A 17,602-nucleotide genomic window follows, 5' to 3' on the forward strand; every position below is an offset into this window, starting at 1 on the left:
ACCCGGAAAACCCTTCTTGCATATTTCACAAAAGGTTTTCACTGGTCAGAATTTAATGAGTTTAGTGGGTGGGTTATGTCTCAATGTGAGATTGTTTCCTAAAGGTCTGAGGAGAATCAGGATGGAATGACTAATCTCGAAGTTATCAACTTAATCCCTGGAGAAGATCCAGCATGTGTGCAGGCTAAGTTGCTTCAGTCATGAAAGATTATTTGCAACCCTATGGTCTGTAGCCCACCAGGCTTTTCTGTCCACGGGATTCTCCAGGCAAGAATTCTGGAGTGGGTTGCCATGCCCTCCTGCAGGGAATCCTCCAACCCAGGGATCGAACCCGCGTGTCTTGTGTGTCTCTTGTGTGTCTCCAGCATTGGCAGGAAAGTTCTTTACCTCTAGAGCCACCTGGGAAACCCCAAGAAGATCCAGAGCAATGTGTAATTATTTGATATAGCTAATATTGCAGCAGTATTTCAGGAATACTTAAATCTAGCAAACAACCATTAAACTCAAAAGAGAAGTGTTTTCTATTGAAGAGAGTGTTTTTACTTATTTTGAATTTTCCAAACACAAAAATTGAAACTATAAATAACTCCCCTCATTCTCCTTCTCTTATAAAATGCTCTCTTGGTAAAGAACTCATACAAATGAGCAACAGTCTGTCTTATTTGTGGTTTTTAAAAGATAATGAATGACTGGATTACATGACAGTGTGTGATGATGACAGGATCCCCTGTGTGATCTACTGACTGGGCTAACCATGGAATTAGTCACCTGGACCTCCAGGAAAGGAGGCCACAGTGCCAGCAGCTGGGTCCCCCTCTCCTCACTCCATCAGAAGTCATACTCACTCTTGCCTGACCAGCCCTCCAATGATCACAAAGATTTCCAGGATTTAAAAAGAAAGCTCTTCCCAACAAAGAATTTGGGGATAGTGAGCTCTATTCTTTCTTTAAGACTGTTCTCCATAATGAGTTGCTTAAGCTAGCCCAAAGGATTTAGTACTTCCTATTCTTTATTTCTTGGGCTCCAAAATCACTGAGGGTGGTGAGTGCAGCCGTGAAATTAGAAGATGCTTGCTTGTTGGAAGGAAAGCTATGTCAAACCTAGACAATGTGTTAAAAAGCAAAGACATCGCTTTGCCAGCACAGGTCCATATAGTCAAAACTATGGTTTTTCCAGTAGTCATGTACGGATTTGAGAGTTGGACGATAAAAAAAGGCTGAGCTCTGAAGAACTGATGCTTTTGAATTGTGGTGCTAGAGAGACTCTTGAGAATCCCTTGGACAGCAAGGAGATCAAAGTAGTCCATCCTAAAGGAAATTAACCCTGAATATTCATTGGAAGGACAGGGAGGCCTAGCGTGCTGCAGTCCATGGAGTCACAATTAGTCGGACATGACTGAATGACTGAACAGCAACATTCATTAGAAAGACTGATGCTAAAGTTGAAGCTCCAATACTTTGGCCACCTGATGTGAAGAGCTGACTCATTGGAAAAGACTCTGATGCTGGGCAAGATTGAGGGCAAAAGGAGAAGAGGGTGGCAGAGGATGAGATGTTTGGATAGTATCACTGACTCAATTTACATGAACTTGAGCAAACTCCGGGAGATAGTGGAGGACAGGGAAGCCTGGTGTGCTGTAGTCCATGGGGTCGCAAAGAGTTGGACATGACTTAGTGACTGAACAACAACAAATTCTTTATCAGAAATTGGCTCAGAAACAGTTTTTGTTAGGAAAGGGGTAAGTTATTAAATGTGTATTAATTATAAAAGTACATGTTTTTAGAATTGAGGAAATGAGTAAAATTTAATCATTAGACCAGTCCTATGAAGCCTAGTCACTGTGCGCTTTTCACATGTGAAGTTACCAAAAGGTTAGCTATTTTGTCCTAGACTATACAACTAGTGAGGGACAGAGTCAAAATTCCAACCCAGAGCTGTGTATTTGGACTATACCGCACTGTTCTTTCGATACCTGTAACTGTCCTTTTCTTCACTTAGATTTGGCTGGTTCCTCACCCTTTACCTCTGCCTCCTCTCCAGCTGCCCACCCCACCACGCCACCACCAGTCCTCCCGCCCACAGTCATAGGGACGCTTCTCCAACCCCCTGCAAGTCTTCTCACTTCTCACCTTCTCATACCCGGAAGGGTGCTTTTCTCTCCACCTCTCAGAGTCTTCTTTACCTGGATAAATACTTATTGACCTCAGCCTCCGCTTAAATTTGGAAGAAAGTCTTTCCACCAGAACCTCATCTTCTAGACCAGTGCTTTTCAAAAGATTTGGACTTACAGTAAGAAATACATTTTACATCGTGATTGAGCGTATATGCTCACATGTATTATACATGGTTTTCATTTCATAGTTTTCTAAAGCATGTAATTTAGTGCTTTTTAGTATATTCACAGTTATGCCATCATCATCCCTATCTAATTCTAGAATGATTTTATCACATCAAAAAGACATCTCTGTATACGTATATTTTTATGTATAAAACTGAAACAAATTTTATTTTATGAAATAATACTTTGCCTTACTTACTGTGGGGAATGAATGCTGAAATTGTCTTTTATTACATCTATTCCATTCTTTCTGTTGTATTAAAAAAAATCTTCTAGTGACTCACTGCATGCATTTTGTGTCCCATCACGGATCTGTAACTAATAGTTTGGCAAACCTTGCCCTAGACTACAGCCCATCTCCCTGTCCCACAGTTCAGAGGACCATTTTCTTCCCCTCACATGAGCTAGCACACTGGCCACTACTTGGTGAATATCTGCCCACCCTAGAAGACTATACTCCTGGAGGGCAGGTTCTAGATCTGCCCTATTTTTGACTGTATGTATTTCCCATACCAGGTGCAGTGAAATAGTAGACACTAATAAATATCTGTTCACTGAATAAATATTTGCTTTTGAATAGAAAAACAACCCTATGTATTTCTTTTTGGTTAGTGTTCACACGAGGAAATAAAATGCAAGAAACCTATTATCTTGCACTTACTACCAATGTAAGCCAGCGGCAGTGTCACCTCTTCCCCTAAAGTAGGGATATGGCCCCAAATTATCCATATAAATGCTCTCTTCACTTTGCCTATAAATTCAACTTGAACAGTCCAATCTCCAGGAGGACCCTACAGATGAACTCTGTACACAGCATGAGCAGCGGGGCCGTAACAAAAAGCCTTAAGCAAGAGCTTTTAGAAAGAATAAATAATTCCATTGGCAGCAACATGGGTGGACCTAGAGCTTATCATATTAAGTGAAGTAAGTCAGAGAAAGACAAATATCATATGATGTCACTTACATGTGGAATCTTTAAAAAAAAAACTGTATGAATAAACTTATTTACAAAACAGAGACAGACTCACAGATTTAGAATAAAAGCTTACAGTTACCAAAAGGGGTAGTGAGGGAAAGAGAGAAATTAGGAGTTTGGAATTAACCACTCCTATATATAAAACATATAAACAATAAGGACTTACACTACAGCACAGGGAACTATATTAAATATCTTGTAATAACCTATAGCAGAAAAGAATCTGAGAAAGTATATATTACACATAAGTATACATATAATATATATACAATTATATATAGTTGTTCTCCATATATATATATATTGGAGAAGAAAATGGCAACCCACTCCAGTGTTCTTGCCTAGAGAATCCCAGGGACGGGGGAGCCTGGTGGGCTGCCGTCTATGGGGTCACACAGAGTTGGACACAACTGAAGTGACTTAGCAGCAGCATATATATATACAAAACTGAATTGGGCTTCCCAAGTGGCTCTGTGGTAAAGAATCTGCCTACCAAGGCAGGAGACTTGAGAGTGTGGGTTCAATCCCTGGGTCAGAAAGATCCCCTGGAGTAGGAAATGGCTCCCTGCTCAAGTATTCTTGCCTGGAAAGTTCCATGGACAGTGGAACCTTGTTGGCTACAGTCCATGGGGTCGCAAAGAGTCAGGACTGAGCACACATATAACTGAATCACTTTGCTATACACCTGAAACTACAACATTGCAAATGAATTGTACTTCAATTAAAAAAAAATGATGAAAAATTTAAAGAAAAAGAAGCTTATCTGACAAAAGCATTAAAAAAAAAAAAGCCTCGCTCTTGGTGAATTGGCCAGCCAGGGAGAACGTTTCCTCGCCCTAGCCTGTTCCCCGTGCCACCTCTTGCCCTCGCCCCAGTACCTATCTTTGCCGGTCTCGCGCTTGAAGAGCTCGTCGAACTGCAGCATCTTGTGGCGCGTGATCATGAAGGCCTTCAGCCGGGGCAGCACCTGGCTCAGCAGCTGCAGGTTGTTGTAGACCTGGCCCTTACCGTCGCGACGCATGTAGCTGCTGGGGCCCCAGAAGATGAACACGGTGCCCTGGCTGACATTGAGCAGGTCGTGGCGGTTGCGGAGGATCCGCTGGAGGCTGGAATGCGCGATGACCCGCAGGCTGGTGCGGTTGCCCACGTCCCGCCCATAGCCACGCGTGGGGGCGTCGTTCATGCGGATGACACACTCAGTCTGGTCAATCTGGGCTCCTTGCCGGCTGTGCAGCAGCTGCCCGGAGCTTGTCACCAGGGCGCAGTCCCTGCAGTGCATTTTCAGGGGCTGGAAGGAGAGGGAGAAAGACTCCATCAGTAGGCAACACTCTCTTGGCACCACAGGTCACGTCCCTGCCTCTGAGGGCTACCTCTCTTTTTCTCCTCCCTCCTTTGCCAAAATATACCCCTGATGCTATTACCTCATCAAGTGGTGTCAGGGAGCACTGGACAACAGGAAAAGAGCCAGCAGTGACCTGTCGAACATGGGGGTCTGGGCTTCACTGATATTAACAGATCAGATTGTCATATCAATGTAACAAGCTTGCTGTGACTGCCATCTTACAGATAATGATACTCTAAGGCTCAAAGGCATTTAAAAAAAAATGCTCAGATACATAACTAACAAGTAAGGAAGTCATGCTCTCAAATTCAGGTCTTTCTGAATCCAAAGTTACCCCTAAGTTGAAGAAAAGACTATACTACAATGTGCTGTGACACTAGTTTTGATGCTCTTGACTCACCTGATTGGAGGTTAAGCATATATCAGTGTTCTTGGATGCTGTACAAATATGTTTATCCTAAATAGGCATCGTCTAAAAATCACAGGTGAAAAGACATGCAAATTGTAACCCCTCAGATGCCATAATTTTGAAAGGACGATTAGGATTGTTTCTCCCATTTTAAAGAGAGAGCGAGAGAAACTGAGTTGGTCCACTTTCAGAAATGCAAAGAAAGCCTTAAGTTCTTTGAGAGCACGCATGCGCTGTGGGAGCCCTGGGCCTGCAGTCACCACCAGGGCAACGCCAAGGACGGGGCTCGCTTTTTCTGAACAGCAACATTCCTACACGTTATACATTTCCCTGATCGTGTTTAATGAGAAATATCTCAGTTGCTGTTTGAAGATAATGTAATTAGGGCCTGAGGCCAAGGCCAACAAGTGCACAAGAAACTGACAGTCAAGAATGTTCTGAAGGACAGTGGCTCTATTATATTTTCCCCAGAGCCCCCCCACCTCCATTAACTTTGAACTGGACACACTGGGTCCCTGTACAGTCCCAGGAAATTGGTTCCAATTTTGTGCTGCCTGTATTCAGTTATATATTTACTCTGGGAGTTTCTTGAGCCATGGTTCTGTCTTCAGAATCAGACAAAGAGCACCCAACGGCGACCACCTTCCCTCCCTGCGGAGTGGCGAATGGCACCCACAGAGGATGGTCCAGACTTGGCTTTACCACCTGTTAGCTTTGGGACCTTGACCATTCACTAAGCTCCACAAGTCTCAGTTTTCTCATCTTTAACTGGGGATAATTTATACACCATTCCACTTTGCTAGAACACATAGTACCAGCTTGATATGAAATTGCCAATATGTGGCCTGCAAAATTATTAATGAAAATTGCATGCAGTTCAACCCAGCCCTTACCGTACGACCTGGCACAGTGTCATTCATTTAAGTGATGGCTGATTCGAGGATTATCAGGTGGAGTAGAGAGCATTGTAGGTCCCTACCAAGTCAGTATGTACTGATCACCCGTAGTCAATAATTGACACATGGGCTTATGAAATGGCAATTCTACCACTGCAAATTCTCATCAGTCATTTGATATCAAGTTACTCTCAGGTGAGGCTTCCCTGGTGGCTCAGACAGTAAAGAATCTGCCTGCAATCCAACAGACCTAGGTTCAATCCCTGGATTGGGAAGATCCCCTGGAGAAGGGAATGGCAACAGCTCCAGTATTCTTGTCTGGAGAATCCCCATGGACAGAGGAGGCTGACAGGCTACAGTCCACGGAGTCACAAAGAGTAGGACACGACTGAGTGACTTTCAGTTTCACTACTCTTAGGTGACATGCACTGTGCTGGGCAGTAAGAATGCAGATGGAATGGGAAAACAGAACCCTTCAAAGTTTATACTTTAGTAGCGGGCAGTGGGTCAGTAAAGATGTGCAATAAAATATGACACATTGCAGGGCTGTGCCTCAGTGTTAGTAAAGGGGGCTGTTTGGAGCACAGCAGAGCGGGGGACATAAAGGAAAGCGTGAACTAATATTAATATTAGTTAATATTTCTGGATGTCCTCTATGTGCCAGGCACTGTTATGAGCTTTTTATATAATTGCATTAATTCTTCAAATAATCCTATAAGAAAGATACATCATCACTCCTATTTTACTAATGAGAATATTGAGGAGTGGGAAAACAACCTGGTTCATTAAGGGTTATTTGGGTTTTAGCATCAAAAGTCATATATCCTGGGAAACTTCTACTCATGTAGAAGCCCACTTAAAACATTTCTGCAAAGATGACCAGGGCATCTGCAAATAGCACATTACCAAATGATGATTAGGGTCAGGAGACCCAGGGTCTAAAGCAGACTTTATCACAAATCAGGTACTTAACTTTCTCACTCGTAAAACAAAGAGAGGGCCAACTAAGATGCTAATAGCCAGATGACATTCATTCCTTCATTCATTTAAAAGACATTCATTGAGCACTTAATATACCCCTGAGTTACAGTGTAACTCAGTCCATTTGCTTGATAAGGTCACTTTGTAAGATTTCATTCTACTGGACCCCAAAGCCATTGGAACCTGCTTTTTCTTATCAGACTCACCTAGAACTATTAATCCTGAATTTTCTAGTCTAATCTATAATTTCTAGATATTGTGCTCATTTTTACTGGGGAAAAATTCTAAAGAAAGGTCCCAGCATCTCTTTCCCCATAATGAATTATTCTACTGTGATTCTCAGAGCACAGGCTGCTTGATGGGTGAACTGGTAACACCTCTGAGGATTCCAAGAACTTCTCTCTCTCTCTCTATTTCTCCTATGCCCATGTGAGGCCAGATGGAGACCCTTTTAGGGAAGATCAACGTCCTGACTATGCCATACAGACCCTCTGTGATTCCTGGGCACCATCAGAACACACTGGGGTCCACCCTGTCCCAGAAAGCCCTCCCTCATGCCCACCTGTGTGAGCTCTGAGGTATATTGATTACCTTGGACGCAAGCACCCTCTCTTTGTGTTGCTCAGATGCACCAAACAATGCAGAAAAGATCGATGTCTGAACTATGCCTTAAGTGCTTTTCAGTAAGTGGAGCCAGTAAAATGACAGTAACTGTTCTAAACATAATGTTACACTTCCTGCAGTTGAGAAGAGCATGTACCAAAGGCTGAATCCCTTCCAAAGGAGGAAATGAAGTCTCTTTCCTGCATTCAGAAGGGCTAAGGATATCTTGGGAGGTGAAATGACTATACAGACTTTGGGACCCAGGTTCTTGGAATGTTACTCCTCTGAGACAGCCTTGCTCCTCCACATCGCAGGACCATGACCATCCTGAGTGTCTTAATGAAATGGGTGGATATATTCATGTCTTGGTGAGTTAAGATTCCTGACGGAGTATTGACACCGTCTTCACTTAAGCACTCAGATACTGAGATGATGAATCATGCAGAGGAGTTTGGGAAAGTGAACGTGGGGCTGTGCTGGCATACTTGGGAGGTAAACCTGCAGCAAGGATGCAAGAGGGGTAGTGGCTCCCTGTGAACTCACTGCATCTCTATCCTTTTCTTTCTTTCTTCTCACAGTATTCAGCCTCCCTGACTCTCGGGGACATTTTCCTTAAAGCCCTGTTTGGTGAGGTGTTCTGACTCTGGTAGGAAACGTGAGCACCTATATTAGGTCACTTCAACCTTGATAATCTCTCTTGCTTCCTGACCCATAAAAAACACTCAATTGCTACTGAATAGACAGATGAGTTGATAAGTGAGTGAATGAAACTCAACCTCTACGCTTCCCTGTCCTCTGAGAAAACCTACACACATAAAAGAAGACATCATGTGATGCCCTAACCAACAATTTGCCTGCAGCCCTATGTATCAATGCCATGGAGAAAAGCAGGGGAGAGCACAGTGGAAGCTCTGTGTGCAGAGAAGGAGGCTGGGCCATTTGCCTCAAGGCAGCCACTTGGCCCAGGGAGTCATAATGGCCAGAGCCCAGGGCACTGCTTGGAATTAATGGCTGACTGGGAAAATGGCCCAGGACACAGTAAGGGCCATTAAACCCAGCCAGTTATTAATCCCCAGTAAGAGCTCGATGCCAAGGTCATTAGAGCTATTGTATGGTGAAAAATGCTGAGGAAATTCTGCAAGGCACGGAGGAGTTTCCCTTTGTCCAGGCTACTGATGCTCAGGCCCTAGGAGTGCAGTGCACAGGAGTGTGTGGGGGGCAGCTGAGGGAGCGTGCACATACCACACACACATGCACACACACACAGACATGGGCATATACAATGTTTACCATTTTATTTTTGCTATCACTTTTGCTTTTTGATAATAGCAAGATTTGGCATCAGCCCACTTCCCTGGGTTGGGGAGATCCCCTGGAGAAAGGACCAGCTACCCACTCCAGTATTCTGGCCTAGAGAATTCCGTAGGCTATATAGTCCATGGGGTGGCAAAGAGTTGGATATGACTGAGCAACTTTCACTTTCACTTCCTAGGACAGTGGCTGCCACTTGCTGGGGGCTCATGAAAGTGTGAATGAGCTTCTCTCTCTCCATTCCCTACTCCTGGGGGAAAAAAAAACAAAACCCTACAATCAGGGAATAGGGGAGAATGACAGCTTTCATCACAACTTACTCCTTTGGGCCATAGCGACAGGGGCAATTCCTGCTTGAGAAAGTATGCTCAGAGAATCAAGGTTTGACTTCTATCACAGCTCAAAGAGCAGAAGAAATTCTCCCTGTGACCCAGCTGATGCCTCCTGAGCCTTTCTTAAAAGAACAGACCGGGCCAAGTCAAATTAAACTTGACACCTGAAACACTCAGTGATGTCCTTGCAAACATTTGTAGCATGTCTGTCTCGGGCTTCAGTTTTAAAAATTCTGACTTATTTGGCAGAAAGAAAGGCACCTCAGAACATGATGTCCATTAGTTTGTTAATGAGACCAGTCTTGCTGTGGGAGCTGACTCTTGGTCGGGAGCAAACATAAGATATATTAAATGGCTTCAGGTATTTCAAGAATCTCTGCACTTTTCAAGCTGATGGTTTCCTGTAATTACTGGGCTGTTATTACCTGTCAATCTCTGTTTAGCCTGACACTGGGTATAAGGCACTCTGGTTATTTAATATGATTCACTGGGAAAACGTTACTCCTTCAAGTTGCTCCTTTTCCTCTTGTTCAGTGACAAGCCCACCCACTAGCCAAGAAGCCCTCCTCTCACCACCCAATGCCACTTTCCATGATTTCTGTCCACTCTCTGGCTGAGTATGAAGGAACACTTTGGGCAGGAGTTAGTACAGAACAGTGTTTAAAATATGGTCTTTGGGACTTCCCTGGTGGTCCAGTGGTTAAGAATCCACCTGCCAATGTAGGGAACATGGGTTCGATTCCTGGTCTGGGAAGATCCCACGTGTCGCAGGGCTACTAAGCCTGTGCACCACAACTACTGAAGCCTGTGCACCCTAGAGCCTGTGCTCTGCAGCAAGAGAAGTCACCGCAATGAGAAGCCCACACACGGCAATTAGAGAGTAGCCCCTGCTTGCTGCAACTAGAGAAATCCTGGCACAGTCGTGAAGAAATCTCAGCACAGCCCCCCAAATTAAATAAATGAATAAAGAAACAAAAATAAAATATGGTCTTTGGAGTCACTGGCTTTGAACCTACTTCTCCCGCTCCTTAGATGGATAACCCGGGGCAAAGTGGCTTAGCTTCTCTGAGCCCCAGTGTCTTCATCCATGATCAGGATATAGTAGAGTCAATCTCAAAGAAGCTTGCCCTCTCAATTAATGGTGTGCCTTCCACCCAGTTGCTCAAGCTAAAAATCAAGGATCATTCTCAACACCTCTTTCTCCACCCTCTACAGAGCATCCAACCCTATTGAATCTATCCTCCTAAGATGTCCCAGATACTAGCACTTCTCACCATCTCTGCTGTCACCCTCTTCATCAAAGCCACCATCATCTCTCTTTAGCTCCTGCTGCTGCTGCTGCTGCTGCTGCTAAGTCGCTTCAGTCGTGTCCGACTCTGTGCGACCCCACAGACGGCAGCCCACCAGGCTCCCCCGTCCCTGGGATTCTCCAGGCAAGAACACTGGAGTGGTTTGCCATTTCCTTCTCCAATGCGTGAAAGTGAAAAGTGAAAGTGAAGCCGCTCAGTCGTTAGCTCCTGCTGCACACTCTTAATTCTTTACTTCCCTCATTCTTTCCCTCTTCTGTGTTCCCATATCCACAAAGCTTCTGGGGTGACCTTTAATATGTAATTAACAGAAAGTTCTGTCCAAGATGATGTCAATACCACACTGTTTGACTACTATGGCTTTGCAATATAGTTGAAATCAGGGGAGTGTGTTGCCTCTACTTTATTCTGCTTTCTGTTAATTACACTGCCATCTCTCCATTTCCTATGGCCTGAGGTGATTTATATTAACTATTTCCCCACCCAGGACACTCTTCTCCCAATCCTTGCATGATGACACTTTTATATTCTTCAAATGTTACCTCAATATATCCTCTCCTCTGCCAGAGACCTTCCCTGAGCCCTCAATTTCCACTGTCCTCCTTTGCCATCTTCTGCGACTCTCTCCGTTATCCAGGCTTATTTTTAAACTCATACATCACCACCTAAAGTAATCTGTACTATGGCTTGTGTGTTTACATGTTTATGTCTTTCTCCCTTACTAGAATGTAAGCTCCAAGAAATGTGGGACTTTGTCTTACTCATACTGTGTCTTCAGCATCAAGAACAATGCTGAGCATAAAAAATAAGTTTAATAAATATTTTTGAATGGATGACTGAAGGATAAAGCATGGAGCACTTACCACAGTGCTTGGTGCATCAAAACTATGAAAGAAATGTGCTTAATGTATTTAAATGTCACCATTCTACCTACTAGTAACCAGTCTAATATTTTCCTGTCTGGGTAAAGTAGGTTGATATTTTCTAAAGAGAAGTATTTGAATTCTCCGGCACATGTCACAACCACTTTCAGCATTAGGTGACCTTCAAAGAGAGGCTCAGGAAACCCTATTAGTTTTGTTTTTTTTTAATTTTAATGGAATTGCATTCTATTTCTTAAATGCCTTTTGACAACTTTATTTATATATAATTTATATACCATAAAATTCCCTCCTTTTAAATGTAAGTTCAATGATTTTAAGGATATTTACAGAGTTTTATGACCATCACCATGATCTAGTTTAAGAACATTCCCATCATCCTAAAAAAATGCACATCTCTGCCAAGACGTTATTTTTCATCTTATTGATAACAATCCTGCTTACAGGTATGAGGTGATATCTCATTGTGATTTTGATTTGTATTTCCCTGATGATCACTAGGAACAAAGCTAGTGGAGGTGATGGAATTCCAGTTGAGCTATTTCAAATCCTAAAAGATGATGCTGTGAAAGTGCTGCACTCGATATGCCAGCAAATTTGGAAAACTCAGCAGTGGCCACAGGACTGGAAAAGGTCAGTTTTCATTCTAATCCCAAAGAAAGGCAATGCCAAAGAATGCTCAAACTACCGCACAATTGTACTCATCTCACACGCTAGTAAAGTAATGCTCAAAATTCTCCAAGCCAGGCTTCAGCAATACTTGAACTGTGAACTTCCATATGTTTAAGCTGGTTTTAGAAAAGGCAGAGGAACCAGAGATCAAACTGCCAACATCCGCTGGATCATCAAAAAAGCAAGAGAGTTCCAGAAAAACATCTATTTCTGCTTTATTGACTATGCCAAAGCCTTTGACTGTGTGGATCACAATAAACTGTGGACAATTCTGAAAGAGATGGTAATACAAGACCACCTGACCTGCCTCTTGAGAAACCTGTATGCAGGTCAAGAAGCAATAGTTAGAACTGGACATGGAACAACAGACTGGTTCCAAATAGGAAAAGGAGTACGTCAAGGCTGTATATTGTCACCCTGGTTATAAGTTAAATACTTATACGCAGAGTACATCATGAGAAACGCTGGGCTGGAAGGAGCACAAGCTGGAATCGAGATTGCCCGGAGAAATATCAATAACCTCAGATATGCAGATGATACCACCCTTATGGCAGAAAGCGAAAAAGAACTAAAGAGCCTCTTGATGAAAGTGAAATAGGAGAGTGAAAAAGTTGGCTTAAAGCTCAACATTCAGAAAATTAAGACTATGGCATCCAGTCCCATCACTTCATGGCAAATAGATGGGGAAAACAGTGGAAACAGTGACTGATTTTATTTTGGGGGGCTCCAAAATCACTGCAGATGGTGACTGCAGCCATGAAATTCAAAGACTCTTACTCCTTGGAAGGAAAGTTATGACCAACCTAGACAGCATATTAAAAAGCAGAGATATTACTTTGTTAACAAAGGTCTGTCTAGTCAAGGCTATGGTTTATCCAGTAGTCGTGTATGGATGTGTGTATGGATGTGAGAGTTGGATGGTGAAGAAAGCTGAGAGCCGAAGAATTAATGCTTTTGAACTGTGGTGTTGGAGAAGACTCTTGAGAGTCCCTTGGACTGCAAGAAGATCCAGCCAGTCCATCCTAAAGGAGATCAGTCCTGGGTGTTCATTGGAAGGACTGATGTTGAAGTTGAAACTCCAATACTTTGGCCACATGATGCGAAGAGCTGACTCTTTTGAAAAGACCCCGATGCTGGGAAAGATTGAGGGCAGGACAAGAAGGGGATGACAGAGGATGAGATGGTTGGATGGCATCACTGACTCAATGGACATGGGTTTGGGTGGACTCCGGGAGTTGGTGATGGACAGGGAGGCCTGGAGTGCTGCAGTTCATGGGGTCGCAAAGAGTTGGACATGACTGAGTGACTGGACTGAACTGAACTGATGATCAGTGGCGTTGAGCTCCTTTTCATGTATCAATACGTGTTGGCCATATGTATGTCTTCTCCAGAGAAATGTCTGTCAGATCATCTGATCAATTTTTTCTTCCAGTTTTATTGAGATATAATTGGCATAGAGCACTGTATAAGTTTAAAATGTACAGCCTAATGACCTCTGCCCATTTTTAAGCTGGATTGTTTGTTTGATTTTGCTATTAAGTGGTATGAGTTTTTTTTTAATATATTCTGGATATTAATCCCTTATCAGATATATGATTTGCAATATTTTCTCCCATTCAGTAAGTTGTCTTTTCATTAAGAAAATTATTTATTTATCCATTTATTTTTTCTGGTTGTGCTTGGTTTTCATTGCAGCACTCAGGCTTTCTCTAGTTGCAGAGATTGGGGGCTACAGTCTAGTTATGGTGTGCAGGCTTTTCATTGTGCTGGCTTTTCTTGTTTCAGAGCACAACCTCTAGGTGCTTGGGCTTCAGTAATTGCAGCACGTAGGCTCAATAGTTGCGGCACACAGGCTTAGTTGCTCTGAGGCATGTGGAACCTTCCAGGACCAGAGATGGAACCCAGGTCACTTGCATTGGCAGGTGGATGTCTATGTACTGTACCACCAGGGAAGTCTGCCTTTTCATTTTATTCATAGTTTCCTTTGCTGTGCAGAGGCTTTTTAGTTTGATGGAGTCCCACTTGTTTATTTTTGCTTTTGGTTTTGGAGTAAAAAAATATTATCATCCAGACTTATGATAAGTAGCTTACTACCTATTTTTTTCTTCTAGGAATTTTATGGTTTCAGGTTTTATGTTCAAGTCTTTAACCCATTTTAAATTGATTTTTGTGTATGGTGAATGTCCAATTTCTTTCTTTTGCGTGTGGTTGTCCAGTTTTCCCAACACTGTTTACTGAGGAGACTGTTCCTTACACATTATATATTCATTAGCTCCTTTGTTGTAAATAAATTGACCACAAATGCATGGGTTCATTTCTCTGTTTCATTGATATAAGTGTCTTTTTATGCCAATACCATACTATTTGATCACTATATCTTTGTAATATAGTTTGAAATCAGGAAGTGTGATGCCTCCACTTGGTTCTTCTTCTTTCTCAAGATTGCTTTGGTTATTTGCAATCTTTTGTGGTTCCATACAAAGTTTAGAATTGTTCTATTTCTGTGTAAAATGTTATTGGAATTTTCATTGTGTTTTCCATTTGCGTTTTCCTAATGGGTAATGATATTGATCATCTTTTCATAGTCTTATTTATGCCATAGTTTTCAAATTTCTAATTCCATCTATTTGACTCCTTTTCCACCCCCAAATAAGTTCTACTAGGAGTAGGTGATTCTATTAAACTCTAGGTCAACATTCTGTTGACTTCTGCAGGAGTCTTGTATGTGCAGAACTCACAAGGAAGAGGAAAGTGCATAGTCTATGTGTATGGAGAATATAGACAAAGAGGAGCCTTTTAATCAATACTTTTAGGTTAGGAGAGATAAATCCAAAGTGAAAAATAAGGTGAGCAGTGACTGGGACATATATTTATATTTAAACCAGATTTTGTAAAAATATAACCATCATTTGATATCACAGTCCCACTTCTGAATGTACATATGAAAGAAATAGAATCAGTATTTTGGACATATACCTACACTTTAATGTTGATTGCCACATTATTCATAGTAGCCAAAATGTGGAAACACTGTAAATGTCCATTAATGAGTGTATGAATAAAGAAAAATATTCAACCCACAATGAAACAGTATTCAGCCATGAAAGAAGGAAATTCTGCCACCTACAACATGGATGAACCTGGAGGACATTATGCCAAGTAAATTAAACCAGAGAAAGAAAAATATTAGACGATCTCACATATTTGGAACCTAAAAAATTGAACCCATAGAAAAAGAGAGTATAATGGCAGTGGCCAGGAGCTGGGAGAAATGGGCAGATGCTGGTCAAAGGGTAGAAATTTTATTCATAAGATGAATAAGTTCTGGAGATCTAACGTACAGTATGGTGATTATAGTTAATAATATGACATTGTATCCTTGAAATTTGCTAAGAGAGTAGATCTTAAGCATTCTCACTACACACACCTACACACATAAAATGTAATGTGGAGTGATAGAGGTGTTAACTAATTAATAGATATGGTAATCACTTCATAATATATATGTATATCAAAGCATCACATTATGTACTTTAAATATATACAGTTTCATTTGTCTATTATATGTCAATAAAACTGGGAAAGAAGAGAAAGCCAGATTTTGATAAGTTAGACATTTTACTTTGCCTAGTCATGTTATATTGAAATTTGAGTTTTGCAGAATTATGGGATAGAGTTACCAGCAGAAATCTCAGAGATTATCTAGGACAGTATTTCTCTGATTGGTTCCTCAACCAGCAGCAACAACAAAGTCTAGAAACTTTCTAGAATTGCAATTCTCAGGCTCTGCCAGAATCCTTCTGAATCAGATGCTCTGAGGTGAGGCTCAGCAATCTGTGTTTTAGCAACACAGGTGATTTTGACACGTCCTCAAGGTTGAGAATCCCCGGACCAGGACAATACCTTCATTTTATGGAAGAGGAAGCTGAAACTCAGGAGGTTACATGATTTGCTCAAGGTCACACCCTAAGGGCGGCATCTGAGATAAACCTCAGGTCTCCTCTTTCCATAAATCTAAGAAAATTCGCCTATGTCTGTAGATTGTTTAAAGTCACTGGGGACTCACTGAAAAGGAATCATGAATTAATAGTTTTACTTAAGATTAAACCTACAAATGGAAGAAATATGGTGGAGACAGATGAGTAAGAAGGAATATTCCTTATTTGCAGGGCTTCCTGCCTCTGTGCCACCTGCCTGCTGATTTGGAAGGAGCAGCCAGGGATAACTAGAGAGCATTCAAACCCCTATCACAGGGGTTGAAGATGCTGATGCTCTGTGTGTGGCCAGGGTTACTCTTGCTGGGGAAGTTGGGCCAGTTTGGCTTCTCTCCAGCACAGCTTCTCAGAGGCATGGCCAGGCAGGACCCTCCTGCCTGTTGTGGGTTGAACTATGTCCCTCAGAAAAGTTATTTTAAAGTTTTTAACACCCCAGTACCTGTGAATGTGGACCTTATTTGGAAAAAAGGGTTTTTGCAGATGTATTTAAAATGCAAATCAAGATGAGGTCTTATTAGATTAGAGAGCCTTAAATTCAATTACTAGTGTCATTATATGAAGAGATCAAAGACCTAGAGACCAAGAGAGAGAACATCATATGATGAGACAGAGATTGTTGTTCAGTCGCTAAGTTGTGTCTGACTCTTTGCAACCCCAGTGATTCATCTGCTGCCTGAGAACACCGAGGATTACCGGCAAGCACCAGAAGCTGGGTGATGCCAGAAGGATTTTGAGAGCTTTGAGAGGGAGCAGGACCCTGCCAAAACCTTGATTTCAGACTTCTGACCCCCAGAACTGTGAAAGAATAAATTTCTGTTGTTTTAAGACACCTACTTTGTAGAAACTTGTTTTGGCAGCTCTGGGAAACCAATGCATTTCCTCCCCCCACCCCACCCACAGAGTTTTTACTCTGCCTTCCAGCCTCCTGCCAGCACTCTAGCCAGCAAGGCTCCATCCTGGCCCTGCAGCTTTCACCCTTACAGTTCACTCTCTGCATGGCTCTCAGAGGGAGACTTTAAAGCACAAAGCATTCATTCTCCTACCTTGCTAGAAAAACAAAATCCAAATTCTTCACTTGGCTGGCGGCATGCCTACCTCTTGGTCCTCAACTCATTGCTTCATCCTCTAGCCTCATTGACCACAGATCTCCTTTCTGCTTCAGGGAGAGATCAGACATTCCTTCTTTGATCTCTGGCCTTTGTTCCCCCTATTATTTACATGCCTGGCCATTCTCTCATGTGTCAGATTTTTTTTTAAAAATTTATTTATTAATTTGACTGCCCCAGGTCTTAGTTGCAGCAACAGGATCTTCGATCTTTGTTAGAGCTTGCAAGATCTTTAGTGGCAACCTGTGGGATCTAGTTCCCTGAACAGGGATCAAACCCAGGCCTGCTGCATTGGGAGTGCAGAGTCTTAGCCACTGGACCACCAGGGAAGTCCCACATGTCAGATTAAAAGCCATCTCCTCCAGGAAGCCCTCCCTGACTGCCCTAATTGGAAGCAGCCTCCCTCACTTATTATATAAGAAAGATATTAGCCACTAATAATACTGACAAAAT

General features: G+C 42.4%; 1 protein-coding gene across 2 annotated transcripts in view; it reads right to left on the reverse strand.

The window, feature by feature from the left end:
* The window catches only part of ST6GALNAC5 (ST6 N-acetylgalactosaminide alpha-2,6-sialyltransferase 5), a 204,138-nt gene that overhangs the window by 22,352 nt on the left and 164,184 nt on the right, over positions 1-17,602 (reverse strand). The window contains exon 3 of one of the 2 annotated variants that reach the window (XM_081491867.1): positions 4,193-4,602. The exons of the other annotated variant lie outside the window; for it this stretch is intronic. Coding sequence (XP_081347993.1) covers positions 4,193-4,602 — 410 coding nt within the window. The remainder of the gene's footprint in view (positions 1-4,192; positions 4,603-17,602) is intronic. 2 annotated transcript variants of the gene reach the window in all.

The sequence above is a fragment of the Giraffa tippelskirchi genome, chromosome 5, assembly GCF_054371585.1.
Source record: "Giraffa tippelskirchi isolate mGirTip1 chromosome 5, T2T-mGirTip1v1.2.pri, whole genome shotgun sequence".
NCBI classification, from domain to species: Eukaryota; Metazoa; Chordata; class Mammalia; order Artiodactyla; family Giraffidae; genus Giraffa; species Giraffa tippelskirchi.